Source organism: Euleptes europaea, chromosome 18 (assembly GCF_029931775.1).
Source record: "Euleptes europaea isolate rEulEur1 chromosome 18, rEulEur1.hap1, whole genome shotgun sequence".
In the NCBI taxonomy this organism is placed as follows: domain Eukaryota; kingdom Metazoa; phylum Chordata; class Lepidosauria; order Squamata; family Sphaerodactylidae; genus Euleptes; species Euleptes europaea.
In genome coordinates, this window is record NC_079329.1 from 19,831,809 (window position 1) to 19,859,230 (window position 27,422).

Genomic DNA, 27,422 nt, shown 5'->3' on the forward strand with positions numbered 1-27,422 from the left:
AAAGGATGTGGTGTCAGCAGCCCCCCAAACGGAAGAGAAGTTTCTCAGCTTGCTCTTTATGGTGAACTAGAAACGAGCAAGAAGAAGCATGAAGAATTCCCAGTTTGAATGAATTTTCTTGTCAGTGATCTTTTTTTCACTTTTCAATCAGCAAGCTTGGGTTATAGTAAAAAAATGCCAGTTTCCATGTTGAGGCACTGGAGCTCCTGCTTTGGTGAAGCAAAACCTTTATCTGATGCTGGCAGAAAAGAATCAGCAGTCTGGCAGGATGGGGGCTTGTAGAAAGGGGACTGTAATAGTTCTGAATCCACAAAGACTGTTCTTGCAAGTGCATGATGATATAATTACAATCATGAAAAATAAAAGGAGAAATTCATGCACCATCACTTTGGCTGCAAAGGGAAAAGTGATAATTTAAGATAATTTAATTGTGATAATTTAAGATAATTTAATTTAATCAATAGACATGAATGAAATGGGGTATGCCAGAATACAGTGGATATAAGGTACATATAAAAAACGAGTGTCTACAAGTAACAGAAAGAGCAGCTATTATTTTTTTTGTTTAGTTTTTATCATTAAAGCTTGCTTCAGAAACGTGGCTACTATTTCAGTAATTTCTGAATCATACCCATTCATTAAAAGTCTAAACAAGGAGTGGAGGGGAAAATTCCTATCCAGAATTAATGGCATTAAAAGTTTAGTGCGTATGTCCACTAGCATTTCGCATTCCAATAAAATGTGATAGATGGAGTCTATCTGGTTCAAGCCACAGCCACAAATTCTCTTTTCCAAAGAGGTACCAATAAATCTCCCGAATAAAACCGCTGATGGGAAGACGTCTAGTCTAGCTAACATAAAAGCCCTGCAGAAGGAGGGCTCACTTAAAAAAATAAAAGTAACCCTGAAGCGATCCAAAATTGGGAGAAAGACCCAGTTTGGATGGAGAACAAGACAAAGGAGTTGTGGGCAGAATTGTTTGTCTTTCATGGTCAAGTAGTCTTTGCTTGATAACTCGGAAAATGTTTTGTCTATCCTGCATCAATAAATTATCTATATCTAATCACAAGATTTTCAGTTTGTGTGGGATAAGCGTGAACCATTCTGTATCTGCAGCTTCTTTTAGTAGGAAGGGAGTAAGATGATTTTCATTTGGAGAAAAGTGAATATTAATCCAATATTTAAAAGTTAAGAGCCAAGCTTTGGTCTCTAAAGTCATCATTCCCGTTTCACTAAGGATAGATTGGAACAGGACGCAACTAGGAAGTCCTAGTATTTGCCGGAGGAAGGAAGTCTGTACAGCTTCCAAATTTTTATTCAATGCTTCTATCCAGACAGGTATTCCATACAGAAATTGCGTCAATATCTTAACTGTAAAAACATGAATAGCTGCAGGTACATATTGGTTTCCTTTTAAGTAAAAAAAACGTTTAATCTGTGATGCTGAATATTTAGCTAAGTTGATGGCATTATTTCTGTGATTTGTCCAAGTTAAGTTGTAGTTAAAAGTGAGGCCCAAATATTTAAAAGACTTGACCTGCTCTATTGGTACATGATCATGAATACCCCTCTCCTCCATGACCATGTCCACTCCCCTCTTTATGCCTTCCAAGTTGGCAGCCATCACCCCATCCTGGGGCAGGGAGTTCGTAACAAAGAATCAATGAGTTCGACGCCCCTGCCCTAGACAGCCACTATCAGTCAGAGAAGACATTAGTGACCTTGATAGATCAAGCGCCTGAATATATTAAGATAGCTTTATATACTCATGTGTATGAGAAAGAACACTTTTTAAATGTCATTAATATGATCTGAATAAATTTTCTTTGAGGAGACTATGAGAAGGGAGAGTCCGCCATCCTGAATGAGAGTGAGCAGGTTAAATATACAGTAGACAGGTCATTAGCTTTTTTATAAACCCAGCCTAATTCTAACCATGGAACTCTTTGGGTCATGATTGTTTTGGCCTTTTCAACTATGATTATTTTGCTTATATCTATATTAAAGGTTTATGTTGCTGTGCAGACACGGGTGCCTGATTTTTTTTAAAAAACTGTAGCGTGCTAAAACTACAAAGAGACCTCCTGTTATCTAGTACCTTGAAGGCTTTTTAGAAGACGTTGACTTAGTGAAGAGAAGACTCCATCCACACCACCAGTACAGCATTCTCAGGTGGTTGTATGTAGCAATGAGGGTCGTCAAAGTGGAAAACCCACCAAGCATATCTCTCAAGATTTTCAAATGTTGTGGTTTTCTTCACCACTGTGGTTTCCACCCTCTGTGAGAAGCATGTACGCAGCTGTGTACAGGGAATGTGTTTTGCTGAACTTCAGGCTTAGCAGGTGGTTCAATAAGGCAAGTGGAAGTTTACTGTCAAAACATCCTTGGCCCTTTTATTTTATTTTATTTTTTGCATCCTGAAGGCCTGGCATGAAGGTGAGGAGACATCACATTTATAAACAGAAGCTGAGCTGAATAACATTTAAGTGAGCCCGAGCGCCCTTTTCTCTTTTTTTCCCCTTTCCCAGCTTAGTCCTGAAGTAAACTCCCTACTGGAAAGAGAGGGAGAAACCCCCAAATGCTACACATCATTCTCAAGTTTTCTTTTAATATAAAAGGAGAGAGCAAGAAAGAAGGAAAGACTCCAAGGGCAAAAACACATGGTCGCTTTAGCCTCCTTTATTCCCTGTTTCAGCCAGGATTCAGCCAGGATTGAACGCATGCGTTTCGCCAAACGTGCGTTTGATCCTGGCTGAATCCTGGCTGATACAGGGAATAAAGGAGGCTAAAGCAACCATGCGTTTTTGCCCCAAGGAAGATAATTTTATGGAACAGGACATATGAGTATGAGCCTGTGTGGTGTAATGGGAAATTTTTACAGCATTGCCATGACAACATGACATCACCCATGTTCCACCCACTATGACTAGACAAGGACAGGGGAGCCCTGAGTTCAAATCCCTACTAATTGAATGATCGTGGGTCGATCATTCTTAGGGTTGCCAACCTCCAGGTACTAGCTGGAGATCTCCTGCTATTACAACTGATCTCCAGCCGATAGAGATCAGTTCCCCTGGAGAAAATGGCCACTTTGGAAATTGGACTCTATGGCATTGAAGTCCCTCCCCTCCCAAAACCCTGCCCTCCTCAGGCTCTGTCCCAAAATCCTCCCACCACTGGCAAAGAGGGTCCTGGCAAACCTAATCCTTCTCATTTTAACCTACCTTCTTAAAAATGAGGGCTGTTATATATATATTTTACCTTAAAAAGATTATCTGTGCATAGGAGAAATAATTACTTCCCCCCCCTCCAATCATATAGACTGTGGTAACTTCCCATTTAGGCGATAATCCAGGAAGGTGGTCCCTAAATATCATCCATAGAGATGAGGCCTATAAAGAGAATGATTAGGTACCACAGTCCCTTAAATGCTGCATTTCTGCAAAGTTCAAAAACCTCCCACCCATTTTATGAAACCACAGTTTGTATTTCAGTCAATACCGGAAAAGCAAAGCATCAGCTTCTCAAGTGTTTTGGCCCCTTCAGTTTTTCCATATTCTCTGATGAAAAGTGCTATGGCCAGAGGTGGCTCAATTTTAAACTGAAATCTGTATTATTATGGTTCCATTGAGATACCCTTTTGTAACCCAGAGATCTGAAGTGATGTAGCCCTCTTGGGAGAGTCCTTTTCAGGCTAAATTTATCTCATAGAAGTCATAGAACCATAGAGTTAAAAGGGGCCATACAGGCCATCTAGTCCAACTTGGGTTGGCAGGTCCCTCTTCACCATCGACGGGAGATTTTGGGGGTGGAAACTGAGGAGGGTGGGGTTTGAGGAGGGGAGGGACTTCAGTGCCATATAGTCCAATGGCCAAAGCAGCCATTTTCTCCAGGTGAACTGATCTCTATTGGCTGGAGATCAGTTATAATAGCAGGAGATCTTCTGCTATTACCTGGAGGTTAGCAACCCTAAGTCCAACCCCCTAGCTCGATGCAGGATCAGCCTAGAGTATCCCTGACAAGTGTTTGTCCAGCTGCTTGCTGAAGTCTGCTAGTGAAAGGGAGCTCAGCACCTCCCTAGGCAGCCGATTTCATAATTAAACTACACCCAATGTAAAAAAAAAAAAATCTATTATCCAGCCAGTACTTTTTCACCCATAATTTAAACCCATTATTGTGAGTCCTGTCCTCTTCTGCCAACAGGAACAGCTCCCTTCCCTCCTCTAAGTGACAGCTCTTAAAATACTTAAAGAGAGCAATCATGCCCCCTCTCAACCTCCTCTTCTCCAGACTGAACATTCCCAAGCCTCAGCCTTTCCTCATAGGGCTTGGTCTCCAGGCCCCTGATCATCTTCTGCACCCACACCGTTCAGTCCTATTTGAAGTGAGGCCTCCAGAACTTCACACAGTACTCAAGGTGAGGTCTGATCAATGCTGTATACAGCAGGACTATGCCATCTTGTGATTTCAATGTTATGCCTATGTTGATACACCCCCCCTTGACAAAGGAGAATTCCCAGTTATAAATATAACAGGCTATCAAATGTGGGGGAGAAAACACCATGGAAACAAGCACTACTTCCATGTCACCTCTCTTGGGCATCTATAAGACCTCTCAGGCAGGTGTTTATATTGGACGTCCTTGCTTAGCAGCCAGTCAACCAAAATTGTATTACTACTTCTCGGCTTGGACGAGTGACATCATTTTAAAGGAGACTATCAGTGCCATCCTAAGCAGATGCCACCTTTCTAAATCTATTGAAGTCAATGGGCTTTGAAGGGTGTCCAGGTGCTTAGGATGGCCCTGCATATTACCAAAACCTTATGATTTGTTTTCCCTGATAAACAATTTGAACCGGGAGTAGGGTTGCCAACCTCCAGGTACTAGCTGGATATCTCCTGCTATTACAACTGATCTCCAGCCGATAGAGATCGGTTCCCCTGGAGAAAATGGCCGCTTTGGCAATTGGATTCTATGGCATTGAAGTCCCTCCCCTCCCCACACCCTGCCCTCCTCAGGCTCCACCCCAAAATCACAGGTATGTTGCACTCCCTTCTTTTATGCTTTTGATATAATGAACCAAAAAGAACTTGGAAGGGTGAGGGGCATTAAGTGGTCCCACATCCGGAGCTTGCATAACTTTTTTTTTTTAACACCTTCCACTGGAAGGGTGAAAAGAGAAAGAACAGCCTATGCTTCCCCTCCTCCGCTTGCTTCACTGAAATGTGTGAAATTGCCTTCATATGAAATAACCACAGAAGTCTGTTTTCTTTCACTAAACATGGATGTTGTATTCATTACAAATGATATCTTCGAGCACAAACCAAAAGAAATCGCCTCGATTAACATTCAGACATCTCTCATGTCAAATCAGTCCAAGTCAGGTCCATCTAACTTGGCATTTACTTTGAATGGTGGGGAAGACTCTCTGGGAACTCAGGCAGGGGAAGGTTTCTCCTAACACTTGCTCTGAGATCTGTTTAACCGGAAATAAACCTATGACCTTCTCCTTGAAATGTATATTTGAAAATGCATACTTCAGCATAATTTCAGAGCACCTTTCAACCTAAAAACAGTCCTCAAGGCAGTTTACAACACACTAAAACATGAGCTATACATAATACCACCATGTAAAAATACTATGGGACACTGTTTAGACCACACTGTTTAGAAGACAATATTAACAATGTCAGCTTCAAAATCAGCAGGCTCCACTCTACAACAATCAGAGGTCTTCTGGAAGAGAAAGGTCTTTGACTTAATTCTCTTCTGTCTACAAAAATGCATCATAAGGAGCCTGGAAGTACAATAAAGTACTGTTTTATATATTCAGTTTCTCTCTCTTGTTTTTTTCTCTTTTCAAAAGACAATTTGGCATTGATGTATATTTAGGGTTGCCAACTTCCAGGTAGTAGGTGGAGATCTTCTGCTATTACAACTGATCTCCAGTCGATAGAGATCAGTTCACCTTTGGCAATTGGACTCTATGGCATTGAAGTCCATCCCCTCCCCAAACCCTGCCCTCCTCAGACTCCGCCCCAAAACCTCTTGCCAGTGGTGAAGAGGGACCTGGCAACCCTATGTATAGTTTCCTCATTGGTTCTTTCAGTACCACTAAAAAGAGAGTCCATACTAGGGTTGCCCTGCTCCAGGTAGCACCTGGAGATCTCCCACTATTACAATTGCTCTCCAGATGACCAAGATCAGTTCCCTTGGAGAAAATGGCTGCTTTGGAGGGTGGATTCTGTGGCATTATACCCTGCTGAAGTCCCTCTCCTCCTCAAACTCCACCGTCACCAGGCTCCAGCCCCCAAATATCCAGGTAGTTCCCAAGAAAGAGCTGGCAACCCTCATTTCATACAATGAGGAATGTTGATAATTGGGCCCTATCCCTAGAGACCTATTTATATGGTCAGTTTTTATGAATGAGAATATCTACCACTCTGACTCTAAGAGCTTAGAATAAGGCCAGTGCTCCAAACCACAATATTCTGGGCCAACTGCAACTCCCTAGTGTTTAAATTAAACAAATATCCTCTTTGGTATTCTGTGTCATATTCTGGATTATGTGTGTATAATACTACCAAAGGGGCTAATTAGATCCTTTCACGTAGGAATTCAGATAGTTGAAAGGAGGATCCGAACAAATAACATGTACTTGGTGATGGGTAGACAACATTCTATAATTGGTTTAAGTCGTTCTAGAGACATTGCTACCAAAAGCTACATCCATCTTCCTATAAATGAAGAGGACATCACCATGAAAAATATCCATGGGAGAGTCACCATCAAAGATGATGTTAATAAATCCACTGCAAAATTAACAGGTAAGGGGGGTGGGCTATTGAAAACTGAAACAGCAAGCAATTGTAACATTGAACAACTCCTTATCTCAATGATCAGCAATATAGGTCTAAACCACACAATACTTTTTGGGGCGAGTTGGCTTCAGACACGGCTTACTTTCCCTGCAGCTGCACTGCAACTGTGTGTTATGTCATTTTAAAAATAAGCAGGACCCTGATATGGCTCAGAACTGCAGTAGGTGGGAAACAGGCTCCTCTCCCCCCCCCCATGCCATTTTCCTGAATCAAAATGGTCCTGAAAGGAGCTATTTGCACAACTTTGGAGCTGAATGTGGAGTATTGTGAGCATTTTTAAAATGACATGAAAGGAAGCTTTTCTCCCTCTCTCATAATACTGGAATGCAGGATCATCTGCTGAAGCTGGAGGGTGAGAGATTCAATAAAAGGAAGTATTTCTTCACACAACACATTGTTAAATTATGGAACTCCCTGCCCCAGCATGTGGTGATGGCTGCCAACTTGGAAGGCTTTAAGAGGGGACTGGACATGTTCATGTCTACTAGTCAAAATGAATGCTAGTCATGGTGCCTAGCCTACCTACTAGCATCAGAGGAGCATGCCAAATATATTAGGTGCTGTGAAACACAGGCAGGATGGTGCTGCTGCAGTTGTCTTGTTTGTGGGCTTCCTAGAGGCACCTGGTTGGCCACTATGTGAACAGGCTGCTGGACTTGATGGGCCTTGATCTGATTCAGCATGGCTTTTCTTATGTTCTTGTAACATTACCCACAGCTGCTGTGTGGCTATGGGGAAAGCAACTCACCCCAAAAAATTTGTACACTTTGGCTGACAGAAGTAAGCAGACTTCCTGACAAGTATTTACTTGTGGTGGAAATGTGGGTCCTAAGTCAATCGATAGCTGAGAAGGAGACTGTCAAGGACCTCAGTAATTTAGGCTGTCTCTTCCATGCCATCATGGTTATACAGTGTGTGTGTGAGTGTGTGTGTGTGAGAGAGAGAAATGACCAGTAGGAAAATTACATTGGATTGGATCCTACAACCCTCCTCTGCCATGTCTTCTTCCAACAAAGGAAAACTTTCTGAACAGGAGGACCTCTTCAAGCACTGGAAGAAGAAGATGGAATGGAGTCATGGGGAGATACAACCCTTTAAAATGAAGATAACGCTGTCCATCTCCCAAAAGGAATGGCCGCTCTGTCCAATTTTTATTCATTTGCATGTCTAAGAAAGTTATGTAAGAAAACAATATATGCAATTTGTAGATAGTATTGAATTCACTGCAGTGATTACCCTCGTTTGAGCAAAATCAGATAAACCAGCATCTGTCTCCGTGTAAAGTCATTTTGTATGTTCCTTTGTTCCAGAGAATACATGAATGATATGCCAGGGACCAATCAAACTTCCATCACCACCTTCTTCCTCTTAAGTTTCAGGCACTTAAACCAACTTCAGTTTCTACTTTTCTTGCTGTTTCTGATTATTTACATCGGGACTGTGACTGGTAATATTCTCATTCTAGTATTAGTTGTGACTGATAAATGCCTTCACACCCCCATGTACTTTTTCCTAGCTAATCTTTCCTTCTTGGAGACTTTCTACAGCTCAGTGGTGACCCCTCGGATATTGTTTGACTGCTTGTCAGATGATGGAAGTATTTCCTTTGGGGGATGTATCTCACAGTTATTCCTTTACACTAGCCTGGCTGGTGCTGAATGCTTCCTTCTCGCAATCATGGCATTTGACCGTTATCTAGCCATCTGCAAGCCACTTCACTACACCGTCATAATGAACTTCAGAGTTTGTCTTCAGCTAGCAGTGGCATCCTGGGTCTCTGGCATTCTGGCATCTGCACTTTCAGTTGGGACCATTTCCAAGTTATACTTTTGTGGCCCCAACCAAATGGACCAATTTGTCTGTGACATGGAAGAGCTGATGAAACTATCGTGCAAAAAGAGCACATGGGCAAAAATGACTGTCTTTGTTGCCTGTTCCATCGTAACACTGGTTCCTTTTGTGTTCATCGTTATCTCCTATGGATGTATCCTCTCAGCCATCTTGAAAATTGCCTCTTCTGCTGGAAGACAGAAGGCATTTTCAACATGTGCTGCCCACCTTACAGTGGTGAGCCTGTATTATGGGACCATCATTATCTTGTATGTAATCCCTAAAACAGGTCAGTCTCCAGAATTCCATAAAGGGCTCTCTGTTGTGTATACTGTTGTCACACCAATGCTGAACCCCATTGTGTACAGTCTCAGGAATAAGGAAGTAAAAGGGGCCTTTAACAAACTGTTTCCCACATCATTTAAGAACAGGAAAGGTTGGGGTTTTCAGTGGGGACTTGAGGAAGACTCTACAAAGTAGACTTAAAGGAAGATGGAGAGAGTTTGCCAACTGTGGAGAAATACATGTTTACTTCAGGTTTTGAGCTTGACAAAAACCCCACACTTAGTGTTTCTCTCTCCTAGCAGAAGACAGGCAGGAAGGGGGAAATCAGTAGCTCCCAAGCATTGCTCAACTACCAACCTTCAAAGCTTTGGAAATGCTAATGGACATCCTGACTGGAGACAATGAAATGGCTGGCTCATGCCTTAACTGGAATCTGACAGCAAGAAGTTGACAGAGAGACTTGGGGATACAAGGGGCTAAATTGTACTTCCTGGTGATTTCAGGAAAGGATTCTTTGACCCACAAAAACATGAGGAAACAGAAGAGACAGAATCCCTTGGCATGGAAAAAGGGTCCATTTTGGCTTATTCCATCTGGAAGCAAGAGCTCTTACACTTAAGCTCCATCTTGATGACTGCCAGGGCCACATGGAGCAGACAAAGGGCTGGCAGTTTAGACAAAGACTCCAAGGTAATGAGAAGTTTTTAAAGCACTGTACATTCTAAGATAAAGAGCCTGCCTTAGAGAAGGACTAGCTAAGACATGTGTACAGTCAGTTTAGACAAAAGACTCCAAGGTAATGAGAAGTTTTTAAAGCATTGTACATTCTAAGATAAAGAGCCTGCCTTAGAGAAGGACTAGCTAAGACATGTATACAGTCAGGAAATTTGCATATTTGCACCTTTCTTTTGTATTCCTTGTGCAGAGTATGTGTGTGGACTTTTTACTATTAATAAATTCTTTACTATTATAAATTCTGATGGTCATTTTCTGTACCACACAGACTGCCACCATATTTAAAATGGGGACCAGGGAAGGGAAGCAGTGAGTTGCTAAATTGCTATTTCCCTGGTAATACATTTATATTTGACTAATTTAGTTAGACATTTTGACAGCCCTAACTGAGATTTTAAATTGGGGTATTTTAGGTATTTTAGGTGTTGTTGGTTTTTTTAATCATTTAATGGGAGAAAGCACAGAGCCGTGCATCTGAGCAAAAGTGAATAGTGATAATTATTTGGCTTTTTTGGGAATCACCTATTTGGCTTTGGGCAGATTCCCAGGTTTTGGTATTCAGTCAACTTGAAACCTGATAGTTATCAACATAATGACATGCAGATAATACTATTTTTTCTTTCTCTAAAAAAAATTTTTTTTCACCCTACAAGGTGGTTGCATTGATTTACCAAACTGTTTAATATCAATGTACTTATTCATATGTATATTTCCCCACCCTTTTTCCCCCCTCTGTAATCATTATATAAGTTAAAAACAATAAAAAAGATTTATATTTAAAAAAAACTTGAAACCTGAATATTGCCGAAACGGCTAATTTCGGGTTTATTTTTGGTTCGGGAATATAAATATGCACAACCCTATACATGACTTTGTTCTTTCCTGCATGAATAGATATTATGGAACCTCAAGATGGGACTGAGAATCTAAGCAGAAGCTGTACTCTGTACAGCAAAGCTCTCATATTAATAGAATTCAACCAAAAATTGCAGTTCTGATCAGTGCTTCTTTTTACATCAGATGTGGATCAAGGACACAAAAAAACTGCACATCATGATGAAAGGGTGTTAAATGGCAAAAAAAATGGTGTAGAATGTACAAAAGAAACAAACATGGAAAATTTGCACACCAAGGAAGCATTATGAAAATGGTGTTCCTGACCATGCACAAACATGAAAAGAAACATAAAATACATGAGATGGATCCAGATAGCTTTGGGAAATAAAGGAGAGGGTCCTCTTTAACCACACCAAAAGACTACGCCAGGCATCCTGGAGCTTCAGTAGACAAATGTCATGTGGGCCAGGGAATGTAGTGAGGAGAAGAAGAAGCCAGGTGGAGTGAAGACAGATGGTATGCGACCCCATATCCATACATCTGTTAAAGGACATTTTGAACACAAGAGGAATCAAGCTGATTCCTGCTACCAAAAGCATTGATTGCTGGTGAAGTGAGCAGGGAATAGAATTGTTTCTAGGCACCAATTCAAAGTGCTGATTCTAACCTATAAAGCCACAGATATATTGGGGCCAGAGTACTTGAAGGACCATTTCTTCCAGGGCTGCTAGCTCCAGGTTGGGAAATACCAGGGGATTTGGGGGGCAGAGCCTGGAGAGGGCAGGGTTTGGGAAGGAGAGAGACTTCAATGGGGCATAATGCCATGGAGTCCACTGTCCAAAGTGGCCATTTTCTCCAGGGGAACTGATCTCTATCACCTGGAGATAGGGTTTCCAACCTCCAGCCCTCCTCAGGCTCTGTCCCAAAAATCTCCAGGTATTTCCCAACCCGGAGCTGGCAACCCTACCAGGAAATTAGTTGTAATAGCAGGAGATCTCCAACCACCACCTGGAGGTTGGCAACCCTAGTTTATTCCCATATCGTCAAGCACATCAGTTAAGATCTGCCTACAAGACCTGCTCTCTCACAAGCCTTCAGAGGTGTGGCAGATGGCAACCAGACACAGCATTTTTTCAGCAGTGACACAGCATTTTTTTCAGCAGTGACATCTCTCTTATGGAATGCCCTTCCCCTTGGGGCTTGCCTGACACCTACGTTGCTTTCTTTCAGGCGCCAGGCCAAAACATTTCTGTTCACCCAGGCTTTTAATTAAGGGGTTGATCTTTTAACATTATTTTAGTCTGGAAACTGTTATTTTAATCGGTTAGTCTTTTTATGCTGGGCTGGCTTTTTAATGCTTCAAGCTATGAGGCAATGTGGATATACAGGCAAAGAAAAGTAAGTGTCTGGGGTATTGATTCCAATAATAAGTTTGTAGAGGAAGGGGGACTGTCTCCAACCGTACACATTGGAGCGACAATGTGCATTATGGGTCAGCAGAGTTAGAAAGAAGCCTGCTGCCCCCGCCCCCCCCCCCCCGGCCTCTGAACATGATTACCAATCCCAGGGTAAGGTCTGGAGATCTGGTGGAATTACAACCAGTCTCCAGTCTACAGAGATCAAATTCCTTGGAGGAAATTGCACTTTGGGAGGGGGCTGTGTGGCATATCTTAGAGTGCTAGAGGGATATCACAGCCCCTCTGAGCTCTCTCCCCAATCTCTGCCCTCCTCAGATGACCCACAACTCCAGGAATTTCCCCAAGCCAGAGTTGGCAAAGCAATCTCAGTTGGCAAACCTATCTCCATCTCCAAGTCTGAATTCTCACCAACTGAATGTGAGAGAGCCATACTCCACGGTTCCCTTGTGCGAACCTTCCAACAGTCAGTAGGAGATCTCTCTCCAGAGGTCCCTGTGATGACACAGGGGCCTTTGGAACTCTCTCATTTCTTGTTGGTGGGTACCCTAGGGTCTCCAGGCCTGCACCTACACCCCAGAAGTTTTTTTTTGGCGGGGGGGGGGGGGGGTAGCTGAATTTATTCCAGCATAAGTTTTCATGACAATAAATGTTGATAGTCTTTAGGAGGCTATGAGACTCCCGTTTTATTCTGCAACTTCCCCCCCCATAAAATTTTATTGAAAGAAAGAAAAAAGAAAAAACATACTTTCAACATACAGTCTTAACAGCAGCCGAGCAATAACATGTCATTATTAGAATTCTACCTTATGAAAAAAGTGCATGCCTTAAATCTAAGATTATTATTCTTAACTACACAATCGCATAACTGCTCAGTAAATCTTTGATTATTTTTAATCACCCTTTACCATACATTAAAGCTGACCAAATTACCCATTGCTAATTCCTGGTTCTAATAAACCAATTATATAAACTACCCTTCGTTATTATTGCCTACCCTATCGATAGCTATTATTCATGTTCAGGTTAGTCTACTAATCAATATCAATATTGCCGTTAAACACAATCATAATATAATTTGCATTTTTTTCTGAAACTCCTCCTCTGGTCTTCTGTTCAGCAGCTGCAAAGCTATTATTCATGTTCAGGTTAGTCTACCAACTGAATGTGAGAGAGTCATACGCCACGGTTCCCTTATGCACACCTTCCAACAGTAAGTAGGAGATCTCTCTCCAGAGGTCCCTGTGATGACACAGGGGCCTTTGAAACTCTCTCATTTCTTGTTGGTGGGTACCCTAGGGTCTCTAGGCCTGCACCTACACCCCAGAAGTTTTTTTTTGGGGGGGAGGGAGTTAGCTGAATTTATTCCAGCATACGTTTTCATGAAAATAAATGCTGATAGTATTTAAGGGGCTATGAGACTCCCTTTTTATTCTGCGGCTCCCCCCCCCCCCCAATAAAATTTTATTGAAAGAAAGAAAAAAGAAAAAAAAACATACTTTCAAACCCATACATACAATGTGTCATGCCTTCCAAAGCGAACCATATTTTTACAGTCTTAACAGCAGCCGAACAATCACATGTCATTATTAGAATCCTTCCTTATGAAAAAAATTGTATGCCTTAAATCTAAGATTATCATTCTTAACTACACAATCACATAACTACTCAGTAAATCTTTGATTATTTTTTAATCATCCTTTACTATACATTAAAGCTGACCAAATTACCCATTGCTAATTCCTGGTTCTAATAAACCAACTATATAAACTACCCTTTATTATTATTGCCTACCCTATCGATAGCTATTATTCATGTTCAGGTTAGTCTACTAATCAATATCAATATTGCCGTTAAACACAATCATAATATAATTTGCATTTTTTTCTGAAACTCCTCCTCTGGTCTTCTGTTCAGCAGCTGCATCAAATTCTGCGGCTTTATAGAATCCCCAGCCACTGAGGTTGTGCCATGACTGGCAGAAATGCTGCACACAGATCAATCGACAAAAACCAGTTGGTGGCAGATTTGTATCTCTCTTCTGAATAGATAAAGTTCTTGTATATTGCCCATCTACTGACTCACCCACCCACTGACTTCGTCTTAAGCAACTGTGTAGTAAGGCCCCAGAAGAGCAATGAGATCTGAACATTTCATAACATCTACTGCAATAGACAAAGAGAAGCAAATGTTTTGTTTGTACATCCTGACATACAAAGATGGAGTTATGGCTTGGTGGTTAACCCCTGCATTGTACGTATAAGGTTTCAGGTTCAATCCCTTGCATCACCAGTTGTTGTTGTTTTTTAAGTCTTCTAGTGAGCTGTTAATCACAGTAGAAAGTACTGACCTAGAAGAACAATGGCCCAGCTTAGTATTCTGTTGCTTCATATAATGTTATCAATTGTTATTATTGCCTGGTTATGGATGAACCATGCTATGGCTTTTGTATTTTGTTATTTGGTTAGTTTTGTTATTTGGTTAGTTAATGTCTGAGTGTATATCCCAATCACCTAGTTGGCAGTGGCCATCGGGGGAAGAATTAGGGTGACGCTGGAAAAGTTCACAAGCACAGAACCCAAATTAACTGACCCAACAGAAAGGGGCCATAATATGTTGGATCCAGCCAGCTTTTCTGCTGATGAAAAAGGGAGAAAGGGCTCCCCTTTGACCACCCAAAAAAAGGTTATGCTGGGGATCATGGGACCTGCATGGACAAAAGAAGAAGAGTTGGCTTTCATACCCTGCTTTTTCTCTCCCATTAGGAGTCCCAAACCAGTTTACAATCTCCTTCCCTTCCTCTCCCCACTGCAGACACCTTGTGAGGTAGGTGAGGCTGAGAGGGTTCAGAGGGAACTGTGTCTGGTCTAAGGTCACCCAGCAGGCTGAATGTGGAGGAGTGAGGAATGGAACTCTGTTCTCCAGATTAGAGTCCATCGCTCTTAACCACTACATCAAGCCATATGGGATGGGAGATGTAACAAGGAGGGAATTGAGCAAGAAAGCTGGCTAGTTCCAAGCCAGTGATCTCAAACTAGGTCAATTGCAATGTGCTTTGGGTTTATTTATATCCAACCAAGCCAAGAAGCAAGATGAAACACTGACAGCTTGGATAACCTATGATAACTGAGTGTGAGATCTACCCACAAGAAGCACATTGGATCCAGAACATAGCAAGAAACATAAGATGTCCTCTGTGTTTCACTTCCTCCCCCATTTGTTCTTACCTGAAGAGTCAAAATATGTCCTTTCTTCATCCACTTAAGATCTGGGCTTTCCAGAAAATACTAAAAGAGTAAGGAAGAAATAACTAATCAAGGGATCTCCATAACTTTGATCAGTAGGATTGCCGACCTCCAGGTACTAGTATGAAAAAATAGCACTAGGCTCGAAATTATATGCAAATTACAAATTTATGTATATAAACTTAGTTTCACAAACCAACTATAAAAGTGCATAAGCTAACACCCATGTGAGTATTTCCATAACCAAATATTTACAAAATATGTTCCACATAAGCACAAACGCTTTTATAGTTGGTTTGTGAAACTAAGTTTATATACATAAATTTGTAATTTGCATATAATTTCGAGCCTAGTGTTATTTTTTCATACTAGCTATAACCTTATAGCATTGGTGTTTCTTCCCTGACCTCCAGATACTAGCTTAAGATCTCCTGTTATTACAACTGATCTCCAGCTGATAGAGATCAGTTCACCTGGAGAAAATGGCCGCTTTGGCCATTGGATTCTATGGCATTGAAGTCCCCCTCCCCAAACCCCGCCCTCCTCAGGCTTCACCCCAAAAATCTCCCGCTGGTGGTGAAGAGAGACCTGACAACCCTATTGATCAGTGCAGGGCAGTTGCCCTTGCCAACTCAATATGACACATACAATAACTAAAAGGAAGATCTAGATCAGGGGTGTCAAACATAAGGCCTGTGAGCAGGATCCACCCCCTTGAGAGCTTTTATCCAGCCCGTGAGCCAGCCAAGGCAGCCATCTCCCCCCACACGCTTGATCTGAGCTGGTGAGGCATGGGCCAGCCCGACCAAGTGGCGTTTATGTCATATCCAGCCCTCTGAATAATTGATTTCGACACTAGGATTTTCAACCTCTGGGTGGTGGCTGGAGATCTCCTGCTATTACAACTGATCTCCAGGTGATAGAAATCAGTTCCCTTGGAGAAAATGGATGATTTGGCAATTAGACTCTATGGCATTGAAGTCCCTCCCTTCTCCAAGCCCCACCCTCCTCAGACTCCACCCCCAAAATCTCCAGGTATTTCCCAACCCAGAGCTGGAAACCCTATGTGAAAGCCCTGCATAAACAGAATGGATTGCAGTGGATCATAGTAGAGATCTCTCCAATAACTAAAGCCGTTTAAGCAGTAACCTGGGAATTCAATGTTAGAAGAAACCTAGATGCCCCAGCGCGTAGAAATACTCCGCTGAAGCCTGTGATCAGAATAAGCTTTGCCCTGTAATTAGGTGATAATTACCCATGATTACTGCAGCATTTCAGTGTTTCTCCTCCTATGCACAAAGCTACTTTGTGCAGTGTCAGAAGCTGCTACTCTAGGGCGTCAACTGGACTTTAAATTAATAAGGATTTAATTATTGTCTATATTTATAGTATGCTTTAAATTGACTGTATTACTTGATAATTAGTCGCCCTGAGCCTGACTGTGGTCAGGAAAGGACAGGATATAAATCCAATAACCCTAACTAAACTAAACTAACTAAACTTCCAGCAAATAAGAGCTGGGAAATGGTTATGTCAATTATTGAATTGTCTTGTTTCGTACAGAAGTGACTAAAGTTTTTTGTTCAAATTCTGTTTGGAATTTTTTTCCCCTTTACATTTATAAAGCTGGCTTTTTTAAAATCAAAATGTCCTGAAAGCAAAGACCATTGGTCTTAAATGTAATTTTAAATGGAATGAAGCAAGAAATAATGGGTTTGATACAACCAGGTTTTCTGATGGTGAAAAAGGGTCACCTTTGACCCCCCAAAAAGGGGGTATGCAACATATTAGTACATATAATACCTAACAGACCCGGCTCAACTATAGAGCGTGTCTATATTTACCTCCTTACATCCTTAATCCCATGTTAATGCATGATCTCCATAGTCCTGTTGAATCATTTATTCCAGGTAGAAATGAATATAGAATCATAGAATTGGAAAGGACCACCAGGGTCATCTACTCCAACCCCCTACACAATGCAGGAAATTCACTACTACCTTCTCCCCCATACCCCCAGTGACCCCTACTCCATGCCGAGAAGATGGTGAAAAAAATCCTTCAGGATCCCTGGCCAACCTGGCCTGGAGGAAAATTGCTTCCTGGCCCCGAAGTGGTGATCGGCATTTCCCTGAGCATGTAAGAGAGGGCAACGAGAGCCAAACACTGATGCAACGCATCCTGCCCTTCCTCTACTGATCCACCTAAGTTCACAAAATCAGCATTGCTGACACATGGCCATCTTGCCTCTGCTTAAAAACTTCCAAAGAAGGGAAGTTTGAGGGAGATCAAAGTCACTGGCTTCACATCTAACCCCCAAGGTTTCATGATGCCCCTTGTAATGGAATCAACCCACAATCCATTTTTCCATATTACATGTTATGTGGATGGCATCGATGTACATTGAGGTGTACAATTTTTATTTTTATTTGTTTTAGTACATTTCCATCCTGCCCTGGGCAGCAGACATAATTATCTTCCTTCCTCCATTTGATCCCCTCAAGTTGTGAGGTAGGTCAGGCAGGAGGAAAATGACTGCCCCAAGATCACTCGGCGAATATTATGGTGAGTCAGGATTTAAATCTGGGTCTCCCCAGTCCCAGTCCAACACTCAAATCACAACACCACACTCGCTCGTTATCACATGTAGACTTCTATGCAAATATCTCAGAGCACATTTCTGGTCAGGGATTGGGGACAATAAGCATGAGTCCCTTACGTTACCTTGATTCTCTTCCATGTTCTCGTTACTCTCTGGGACAAACAGGGCTATTGTGGTGGAGATAATCAAGTGTGTCTGCCAACAGCAGTTGAAAAGAGCAAGAGTCCAGTAGCACCTTAAAGACTAACAACAATTCTGGCAGGATATGAGTTTTTGTGAGCCACAGCTCCCTTCTTCAGATACCTTTTCAAGGTGTCAATAGCAGTTACTTCCCAGTGAGTATGCAGAATTGTAATGGATTTTGAATGGGCAATGTGTCTTTCAAAGGCTATAGGGGTCTATAGCCATTTATTATTTGGACCATGGTCTAGTATATAATGCTACTTCTGTGGCTGACCTTCCTTTGTACTATTCCAGTATGGCCAGGTAGGAGTTCCATATCTGGTATTTTATTCATCTTCTAGTTAAATATAAAATCCTCTACATATGGTGTACAGCAGACCCTTACAAAGATGGGCAGACTTACAGGTATCAGCACAGTAGGTCCATCTTTTGTCTTTGTCGAAGTTTCTTGTGGTGGCACACCAGAACAACCTGGGTTTGGACCTCTCGTCTGTGCAGGTGTAGAACTTGCGATTCCGATATACAAATGGAAACATACAAGGCTTTCCATGGGCATTCCCACCATGTTCTGTTGGGTGGTAGGAGAAGAGAAGGGGTACAAGGGGTAAAAATCATGGCCGCACTAAAAATAGAGAAGTGTCCCAAAACCTATTGAAATTCATCCGTTTAAGGGCACAGCATTAAATCATGGTTTTTGCTGCTGTTTTGAAACGGGCCTTAGAATAATAAAATTGAGGAATTTGTTCAATGGCTAACTTTAAATATGTACATTAGAGGATTTAAAGAGTACATTAGTGATGTAATATCTTAGTTATACAAATCTATCATCAACAGTGTTAATAACTGGGCATTCCCATGAGATTTGCAGAACATTATCCTTAGGACTATTATATTATGCCTTATATTATTATGAAGATCATTGCAATCTAAATTTGGCAGCACATACAATCTTGTTTCCCGCTTCTCTGTAGTCTATAAAAACACACACAAGATGTTGTGGGATATCTTTGAGCTTTTGGTGTCATATAAATAAAAGTCACACATTATTTTTAAAATGAGCTCGGGGACTCCTGAATCGCTAACAGTGTATGTAGAGGGACACTGGCCCTTCAAAGATTGGGGTAAATGATCCCAAAATGTTTGAAAGACAAGTTGGCTGTACCACAGATCGTGGGATCTGCATGGACAAAAGCCATCAAGGTTGGGGAGTACAGTGAGTGGGGGAATCAGGCAAGATCAAACAGAAGGGCTGGTTGGATCCAACACATTGAGTAAACATAGGGTTGCCAGGGGGGTGGTTTCATTGAGCAATTGCCCGCCAATCTACACAGCTGCTCCAAGGCAGAGAATGCACGCGTGTGTAGCCGCATGCGACGAGATTATGGCACTTCTGGGTTTACCACCGGAAGCACCGCATCACCATGGCCACTTTAACCCTCAAACCCCCAGTGCCACAGCGATGCAGAGCTTCCAGAGATAAACCCGGAAGTGACATAATTGCATTGATTGCTGCCTCGCATGCAATCGCCTCAGCCCCACCCTCTAAAACCTCCCGCCGATGGAGGGGGGGACCTGGCAACCCTAAGTAAATATCCATAAAATTTGCCTTCCAGTCTCCCTGGTTTCAAAACTCATTGTTATATGCTTGTACCTTTCTCATAGCAACGCTTCCACTTGCGGTCTTTGTCATAGTTGGTTGTTGTGGCACACCACAGCCAGTCCATCCTGGATCCCTCCGTGGTGCATGTAGAATATGTGTTGTTTTTGAAAACAAATGGGAAGGTACAGGCTGAATGATCTAATGAAAGGGAAGACAAAATCAGGAAATGAAGATCATTGCAATCTAAATTTGGCAGCACACACAATCTTGTTTCCCGCTTCTCTGTAGTCTATAAAAACACACACAAGATGTTGTGGGATATCTTTGAGCTTTTGGTGTCATGTAAATAAAAGTCACACATTATTTTTAAAATGAGCTCGGGGACTCCTAAATCGCTAACAGTGTACATAGAGGGACGCTGACCCTTCAAAGATTGGGGTAAATGATCCCGAAATGTTTGAAAGACAAGTTTTTCATTTCATGCTAAAGGTGCAGGACAGCAAGTATTTTTGTACACCAATGACTTTTAGAGCAAGGAGCACAGAATACATTTTGCACAGAGGCTGTGGCTGACGCAGATCGCTTGGAGCTCTCCACAACCAGGAAGTAGCAATGGCAGAGCAGTAAACAACTGTATTGAGCTGAAGATAGTAATTTGAAAACCTATTACAGTCAGAGAAACCATACTCAGGGAGTCCTTAAAACTATCCGGAGGATAGGTATGGATCGCACAAAAATCTTAATTAGAACCCAATTCTGTACAAACTGAAGATGAGAAATCTAGATGGATTGCTGTAGACACTGTATATGAAACATCTGAATCCATCAGCTGCCAAAGAGAAGGAAGTGAACTTAATGGTAGTTTTAGCTTGTCTTCTACGGCATTTCTTCTGTTCCATCTCAGACCTTGCCGTGAAGCAGGTGTGCTGGGGTTGCCAGCCTCCAGGAGGTTTCTGAGAATCTCCTGGAATTACAGCTGACCTCCAGATTACAAAGATCAGTTCCCCTGGAGTAAATGGCTGCTTTGGAGGGTAGACTGTACTGCATTACACCCCTGCTGAACCCCCTCTCCTCCCCAAACTCCATCATCCCCATACTTGCCCACCAAATCTCCTGGAATTTCCCGAGCTGGAATTGGCAACCCTAAGGCATGCTATTACTGGATCAGAAAAAAAAATATCCGACAAACACAATCCACGCCAACTATCTTTTCCCCCAAAGCAATGGAGCATCTTTCTCCCTTGTCTAGTACCCATCTTTTATGCTCTGCTATACATAATTGTACTCAGTTGATGGAGACCATCCTTCTTCTAAAAAGCATTTTTTTCTGAAGGTCGTCCAGAGGGAACACAGTCAATAAGAAGAGAAGGAAGATTGTCCTCCTTGCGTAATGTTGCGGAGGCAAAAGGAAGGTCTTACCTAGAAATGCGGCACTGAAGTGTAACAGAGAGGCACAAAGTAAAAGCTGGGTTAAAAAGCCCATCGTCCCCAAGTGTATAGCCGACTGCCAGTCCTTATGGTGTTCTTGATGGAACAGCCTCCACACTCCCTTCATTAAAATGAAAACACACCCTTAGATACTCATACATACCCATTAAAGAGTAATGCCATTCATACCAACTAAAGGGAGATCGCAGACATTGGATAGGAAGCACATGAGGTGTGGTTGCTCCAAGCAGGCAGAGCGTCTCACGTGGGATAGGCCATAACCAAATAACACTGGGATTTTCTCATTCTCATTTTCTGACAGGTACAGGCAGCTACCTGTAATTTTCACACAGGGCTTTCCCCCCTCCCGAAATGCCTTTGAGCTATGGAGCTAAAACAAGTACAAGAGTTGCAGTCTAGTACAAGCTACCAAACCCCAGAGGCACTGGCCCGGTTTCAAAAGCACCTTTCGAAAGGGCCACTCTCATAAAATCATTGTGTTCCTGAAAACCTGTTCTCTCTCTGTTGCCTCGTTTATTGCTTTAAAAAATCAGCAATGCTGGGCTGGATATGCCGAGGTCCTAAACTATGTCATGTTTAAAAGGTCCTACAGTATTACTTGTGATATCATAAATTGGGGGGGGGGGTTGTTTTTGTATTGGGGCATCTCATAATCATACAGCCTAAACTGTAGCTTCCTTAACTTGTGCATAAATCCAGCTCCGCCAAGACACGTCACTATTGCTGTGATTCCTACTAGGGTGGAATGACAACATTTTTCCTAGAGGAAATCCAGTGTCATTGCTCAGAACAATGAGATGCAAGTTAAGTTCCTCCAAAGGTAAGCTGAGTGTCACCCAGGGGCATTTTTCACGGTAGATTTTGCTTCTGTTTTGCCACGGACTAAAAAAAAAAACACGATTTAAATGTTTTTTTCATGGCCGCGATTTATCCCCGTCAATTATCTGTAGTTTTGGTTTTTCATGGGAACAAAGTATGCTGTATTTGACAACGGTTTGGTCTGTCCCTTTTGCAGGATGCCTCCCCTTCCAACAGGCTCATTGTTTAGGCCTGCCCCCAGCTCCGCCCCAACTCCGCCCAGCAGATTACCGTGCGCGGTTCACCAGCCCCAGCGCAAAAAACACGCACCAGTCCCTCTGGTCTCCTCCATTTTTCTTCCAGCCTCGCTCTGTTCTGCTTTTGGAACAGTCAGATTCCAAATTGGGGGGGGGGGGCAAGGCAGCGCTTTCCTCAAAGCTTCCCTCTATTTTCTATAGGTGTGGAACCCATTGCCCTTTAATGATAGACAGGATTGGGGGGGCAAGGAATGGAATCCATGTGCCCAGAGAAGTGTTTAGCTGAAAGTGTGCATGGCGGGGGGGGAGAGGAAAGAAGGCCCCTGGATTGCGAGCCGGCCATGATCCGGCCACATTGCATCGTGAGAGACAGGAGGGCTCCTAGCTTGCGCGCCAGCCCCGATCCAGCCAGTGTGCATGGCGGGGGCGGGAGAGGAAAGAAGGCCCCTGGATTGCGCGCCGGCCATGATACGGCCACAGTGCATCGAGAGAGAGGAGGGAGATAAGATTAGGCTGGCCGCCACTCTTCAGAAGAGTGATGTTAGGGAGTTTTTGCCTTGGGTTTTCCGCTCTCAGGATGCACATTTTTCCCATCCGAATTCTCAAAAATCCCCCCTCCCCACTGGGGTAGAGGGGCCAACAGCCCCTTCCCTTGAACATCCCCCCCACAGGTCCAGCTGCCCTAGACTGAGCTGCCACCACCACCACTCCCAGCGCGCAAGGAGCTCATGGCGTGGCCCTGCCGGTCTCCCCCTCGAGCCGTCCGTCTGACGTCCCCCTGGGCTTGGAGGTGTGGGCCCAGCTCCAAGGCCCATCCCGGGCGAGGGGCGGGGAAGGCGTGCGGGGACGGAGGGAGAGAAGTGCCAGGATTCTAGGCAGGCAAGCAGGCAGCAAAAGGGGCGGTATTCTTGTCCAAGCACGAAACTCCCCCAGCCAATCACCGTTCTTGGGGGAGGAGAAAGGAGACGTCCCAGGGAGCGAAGCAAACATTTTTTCATGGGCATCCGAGCAACAAAACACACGTCCACAGGAAAGATCGTCTCAAAAGTGGTTTGGATTGCCTCTCTTTTAATGCGGCTTATTTTGCTCAGTGGGGAAAATACGGATCTCCAGTGAATAACCAAAATTTGACTCCGACGCAAATCAGCGTCAAAACAGCAGCAAATCTCAGTGAAGAATACCCCCAACTGATTTGAGGCAGAAACAGAGTTAGGTTCTATCCTCGTGGCTTCCTGGTGCAGTGAAGTATCTCTCTGGAAAGGAAACAACATGGGTCATATGCACCACCCTAGAGGAGAAAGAGCTGGAATAACACAAGTTATTCACTGTGCAGTCCTAAGCAGAGTTATCCTCCCCTTCTAAGCCTATCAAATTGGGCTTAGACGGGGGTAATTCGGTGAAGAAGCAGAAGCAGAAGAGGAGGAGGAGGAGGAGATGGTTTTTATATGCCAAATTTCTCTACCTTTTAAGGAGAATCAAACCGGCTTACAATCTCCTTCCCCTCCTCTCCCCACAACAGACACCTTGTGAGGTAGGTGGGGCTGAGGGAGTTGTAAGAGAACAGTGACTAGCCCAAGGTCACCCAGCTGGCTTCATGTGTAGGAGTGGGAAAACCAACCCAGTTCACCAGATTAGTGTCTGCTGCTCATGTGGAGGAGTGGGGAATCAAACCCAGTTCTCCACATGAGAGTCTACCGCTCTTGACCACTACACCACACTGTATTGTACAGTCAGTTACTGGTAATTAATTATTTTAGTCCCTCTGAGGTGACTTCCCCCACCCATGAGTTTTTAGATACAAAATTAAGTTGTTCACACAGCTGAAACAGAGAAATCTTGAATACATAGAATAAGAGCAAGAATGTCTAATCTGGACTATATGTTCACCAATTGCAAACACACTGTATGCATTTTACATTTATTAAGAGAAATTCTCTCAATTCCTCTTTACCCAATTCCTCCCTGAAATCTGGCAGTCCTGTTATTTTCCTCTTTTTAGAAATTTGGAGTCTTTTTTCGAAACAATTCCATTTTGATAAAAAATAAGTTCAAATAGAGGAGGGGCGGTAAGTGAAGTTCTGTGAAATTTCAGAATCTCACTCTCTAGATCCTCAGGGGTATGCAATGTCTTACCAAACCTTCCTATCCTCCTGCTAGAACACTACCCTGTGGTGTGTAAATGAAATTACAAAGAGGTTACAAAGACAAATAACAGAGAAATCCTTCTTTTAAAAGAGAAAAAAGAATAAGAGGAATTAATGCCTATATCTAACAGGTACTATATCACTATATTGTGATCTATATCACAACAGGTACTTCATCAGTCTCAAATGTGTTTCTGTAGATCAAATATTCGGTAGTAAAGCTACAAGGCTGTTTTCTACCAGAATTTAAAGGTAAAGACCAAGGATATCTGTCTGCTGGAGCAAGAATATTCTGAAACGAGGTACATTTTCTATCTAGTGTATATAACCTAGAGTGTATGATAATCCAAAATGTCTTGAGGTCTTTGGCAGGAACTGCACCGCTTTCCAGCAGTTACATGCAAATCCGGAAGAACAAGAAAGTGATGGTAAAACTGCTGAACATTGCAGTAACAACAAAAGAGGATAACTTGAAAAAAAAAATCTGAAACGTAAGATATCTCAACAGTTTTAACTTTCAATGCACTTGATGCTCAGATTACCTCTAAAGATAAGGTAAAGGTTCCTGTGTAAGCACCAGGTCATTACTGACCCATGGGGTGACGTCACATCACAATGTTTCCTAGGCAGACTTTGTTTGTGGGGTGGTTTGCCAGTGCCTTCCCCAGTCATCTCCCCTTTACCCCCAGCAAGCTGGGTTCTCATTTTACCGACCTTCTGAAGGATGGCAGGCTGAGTCAGCCTTGAGCCGGCTACCTGAAACCGACTTCTGTTGGGATCGAACTCAGGTCATGAACAGAGCTTGGACTGCAGTACTGCAGTTTACCACTCTGCGCCACGGGGCTCTTTTCAGATTACCTCTAGCCATAACTAAATTTGGATCATCTGTTATTTTAGGGTAGAAGGCACAAGAAGTTTTTCCGCTGTAGTCTCATCTCTTTTTGGCAGGCAGCGACCTCTAGTGTCCAAACTTCAGAACTGCAAAGCCAACCAATTCTCTGAATGGGACATATCAGAGACTCTGAGCTAATTCTGTTCTCATGCTAATCTGCCGGTCTCCACCACCTGAAAGTCCTAGGATTCATCAACATTGTATGCACTGACAGAGAGTGCCCAATAATTGTCCTGATGTGATGATGATGATGATGATGATGATGATGATGATGATGATGATGATGATGATGATGATGATGATGGGTTGCCGACTCTGGCTTGGGAAACTCCTAGGGATTTGGGGGTGGAACTTGTGGAAGGGATGGACCTCAGTGGGAATTTGATCTCATAGAGCTTACCCTCCAAAGTTGCCATTTCCTCCAAGGGAACTGATCTCGATAGTATAGAGATCCGTTGTAATTCTGGAAGAACTCCAGGCCCCACCTGGAGGTTGGCAACCCTATAATATTAAGAAAATGAGGCTACAACTTTTAGGTTATGTCCTGCTTAGTTACGTAATTTGCCAGTTACTGATTTGCTAATTCCCCATATAAATATTCTTAACTGAGCAATTTGGCTAACACCATGGGTCAGGAATTAGTACTTGTGTATCTTTGCTCCAGTCCCACCTGGAGGTTGGCAACCCTATAATATTAAGAAAACGAGGCCGCAACTTTTAGGTTATATCCTGCTTAGTTACATCATTTGCCAGTTACTGATTTGCTAATTCCCCATATAAATATTCATAACTGAGCAATTTGGCTAACACCATGGGTCAGGAATGACCCAGTGCTTGCACTGGGGACCTTTACCTTTAGAAGAAATTAGCTAAGCAATCCTGTCTCCCAAGAACCTAGGATAGTGGTTAAGCCCCACACCAGTGTACCTCATGGATACACTAGTGGCCAGCCCCACTGGAGCTGAGCTGTTGTTCCCCTTGAACCAGCAACAGGTCCCCACTGTATCAGCAACAGGTCTTAGCTTCAGCTTTGGGATACAGAATTTCATTGCACATTTCTACCATAATTCATTTCAACTTAACTGGTATAACTTTCACAAAACAATCCTTGGAGTTAAACTTTGATTAGAGGCATGAGAAATCTCTGCTGAAGATCCCTCCACTGCACATAGAACTACAGTTTTGGGGGTAGGGGCAGTGTGTGAAAAAATGAGTTAAGTGTACATTGTAGGCATGTTCGATTGATGGCACATCTATTTGAGAAAAAGAAACTGGCTCCAAACCACTTTTACTGCCATTGCATCCCTTCACTGAAAGTGAAAGTCGTGACTGTCAGGAATATTCTAGTCACTCTGAAAATGAGGGAATGCCAGTTCCTTGTTTAGGACTACGATCCTGCAGTCAACGTCCTCTAGACAGGGGGAGGGCTCAGCACCTTCCCTCGATCAATTTAAGAAGGCAGGTATGACAGTCAATTTCTGAGACTATTAGAGAGGCAGACTATTAGAGAGGTTTTGTCGTATGTATGCATTTATTTGTTTAGAAAGCTGCTATACCACCTCTCCAGACAACCTGGTTGGGGCAGCTTGCACGGTAAAGCTTGATCAAAACAAACATAAAATGCCATAAAAATTGTTAACAATGAATCAACTCTTAAAAGCCCAGCATTAGAAACCCAGGCAGAGCCTCAAAACAATGAGCAGCTTAAAATGAGCCTCAGGAAACAGTTCTCAGACTAGAAGCAGATGCTGGTAAAAGATCAAGCGGTTCATTAAAAGCCTGGATTGAAAAAAATTAACATTTTGGCCCAAAAGAGAGTAGATGAGCCTCAAGAAGAAGAGCATTCCACAAGTGTGGTGCCACCACAGAATAAGACTGGTCTTTGAGCACCACCCGCCTAGCCTCTGAAGGCGGAGGTACGGAGGGCAGGGCTTAGCAAGCAACTCTTACTTGTGGGTTAGACAACTTTTATACTACAAAGGGAAGCAGGATAGAACCACATGAACACTAGGTCATGGCTACTTTTCATTGGTGGATGAATCACAGTGGTCATCGCTGGGTTGCTGTTGGTCCCCTGGGAGAAGAAAAAGAAGAAGAGTTGTTTTTTTAATACCCTGCTTTGCTCTACTTTTAAGGAGTCTCAAAGCAACTCACAATCGCCTTCCCTTCCCCTCCCCACAACAGACACCTTGTGAGGCAGGTGAGGCTGAGAGAGTTCTGAGAGAACTGTGACTGGCCTAAGGTCACCCAGCAGGCTTCGGTGTGGTA

The 27,422-nt window shown here is 42.9% G+C and overlaps 2 protein-coding genes across 2 annotated transcripts in view; one reads left to right on the forward strand and one right to left on the reverse strand.

The window, feature by feature from the left end:
- The first annotated feature begins 6,665 nt into the window (after window positions 1-6,665).
- Window positions 6,666-9,192, forward strand: LOC130490788 (olfactory receptor 10A7-like). Its single transcript, XM_056864594.1, has 2 exons — window positions 6,666-6,828; window positions 8,195-9,192. Exons 1-2 carry the CDS (start codon window positions 6,666-6,668, stop codon window positions 9,190-9,192), a joined length of 1,161 nt encoding a protein of 386 aa, XP_056720572.1.
- Window positions 9,193-14,087: 4,895 nt separating this feature from the next.
- Window positions 14,088-27,422, reverse strand: part of LOC130490789 (fibronectin-like) — a 28,752-nt gene continuing 15,417 nt past the window's right edge. The window contains exons 11-13 of the mRNA XM_056864595.1: window positions 19,666-19,812; window positions 18,418-18,582; window positions 14,088-14,149 (exon numbers count right to left, since the gene is read on the reverse strand). Coding sequence (XP_056720573.1) covers window positions 14,088-14,149; window positions 18,418-18,582; window positions 19,666-19,812 — 374 coding nt within the window. The remainder of the gene's footprint in view (window positions 14,150-18,417; window positions 18,583-19,665; window positions 19,813-27,422) is intronic.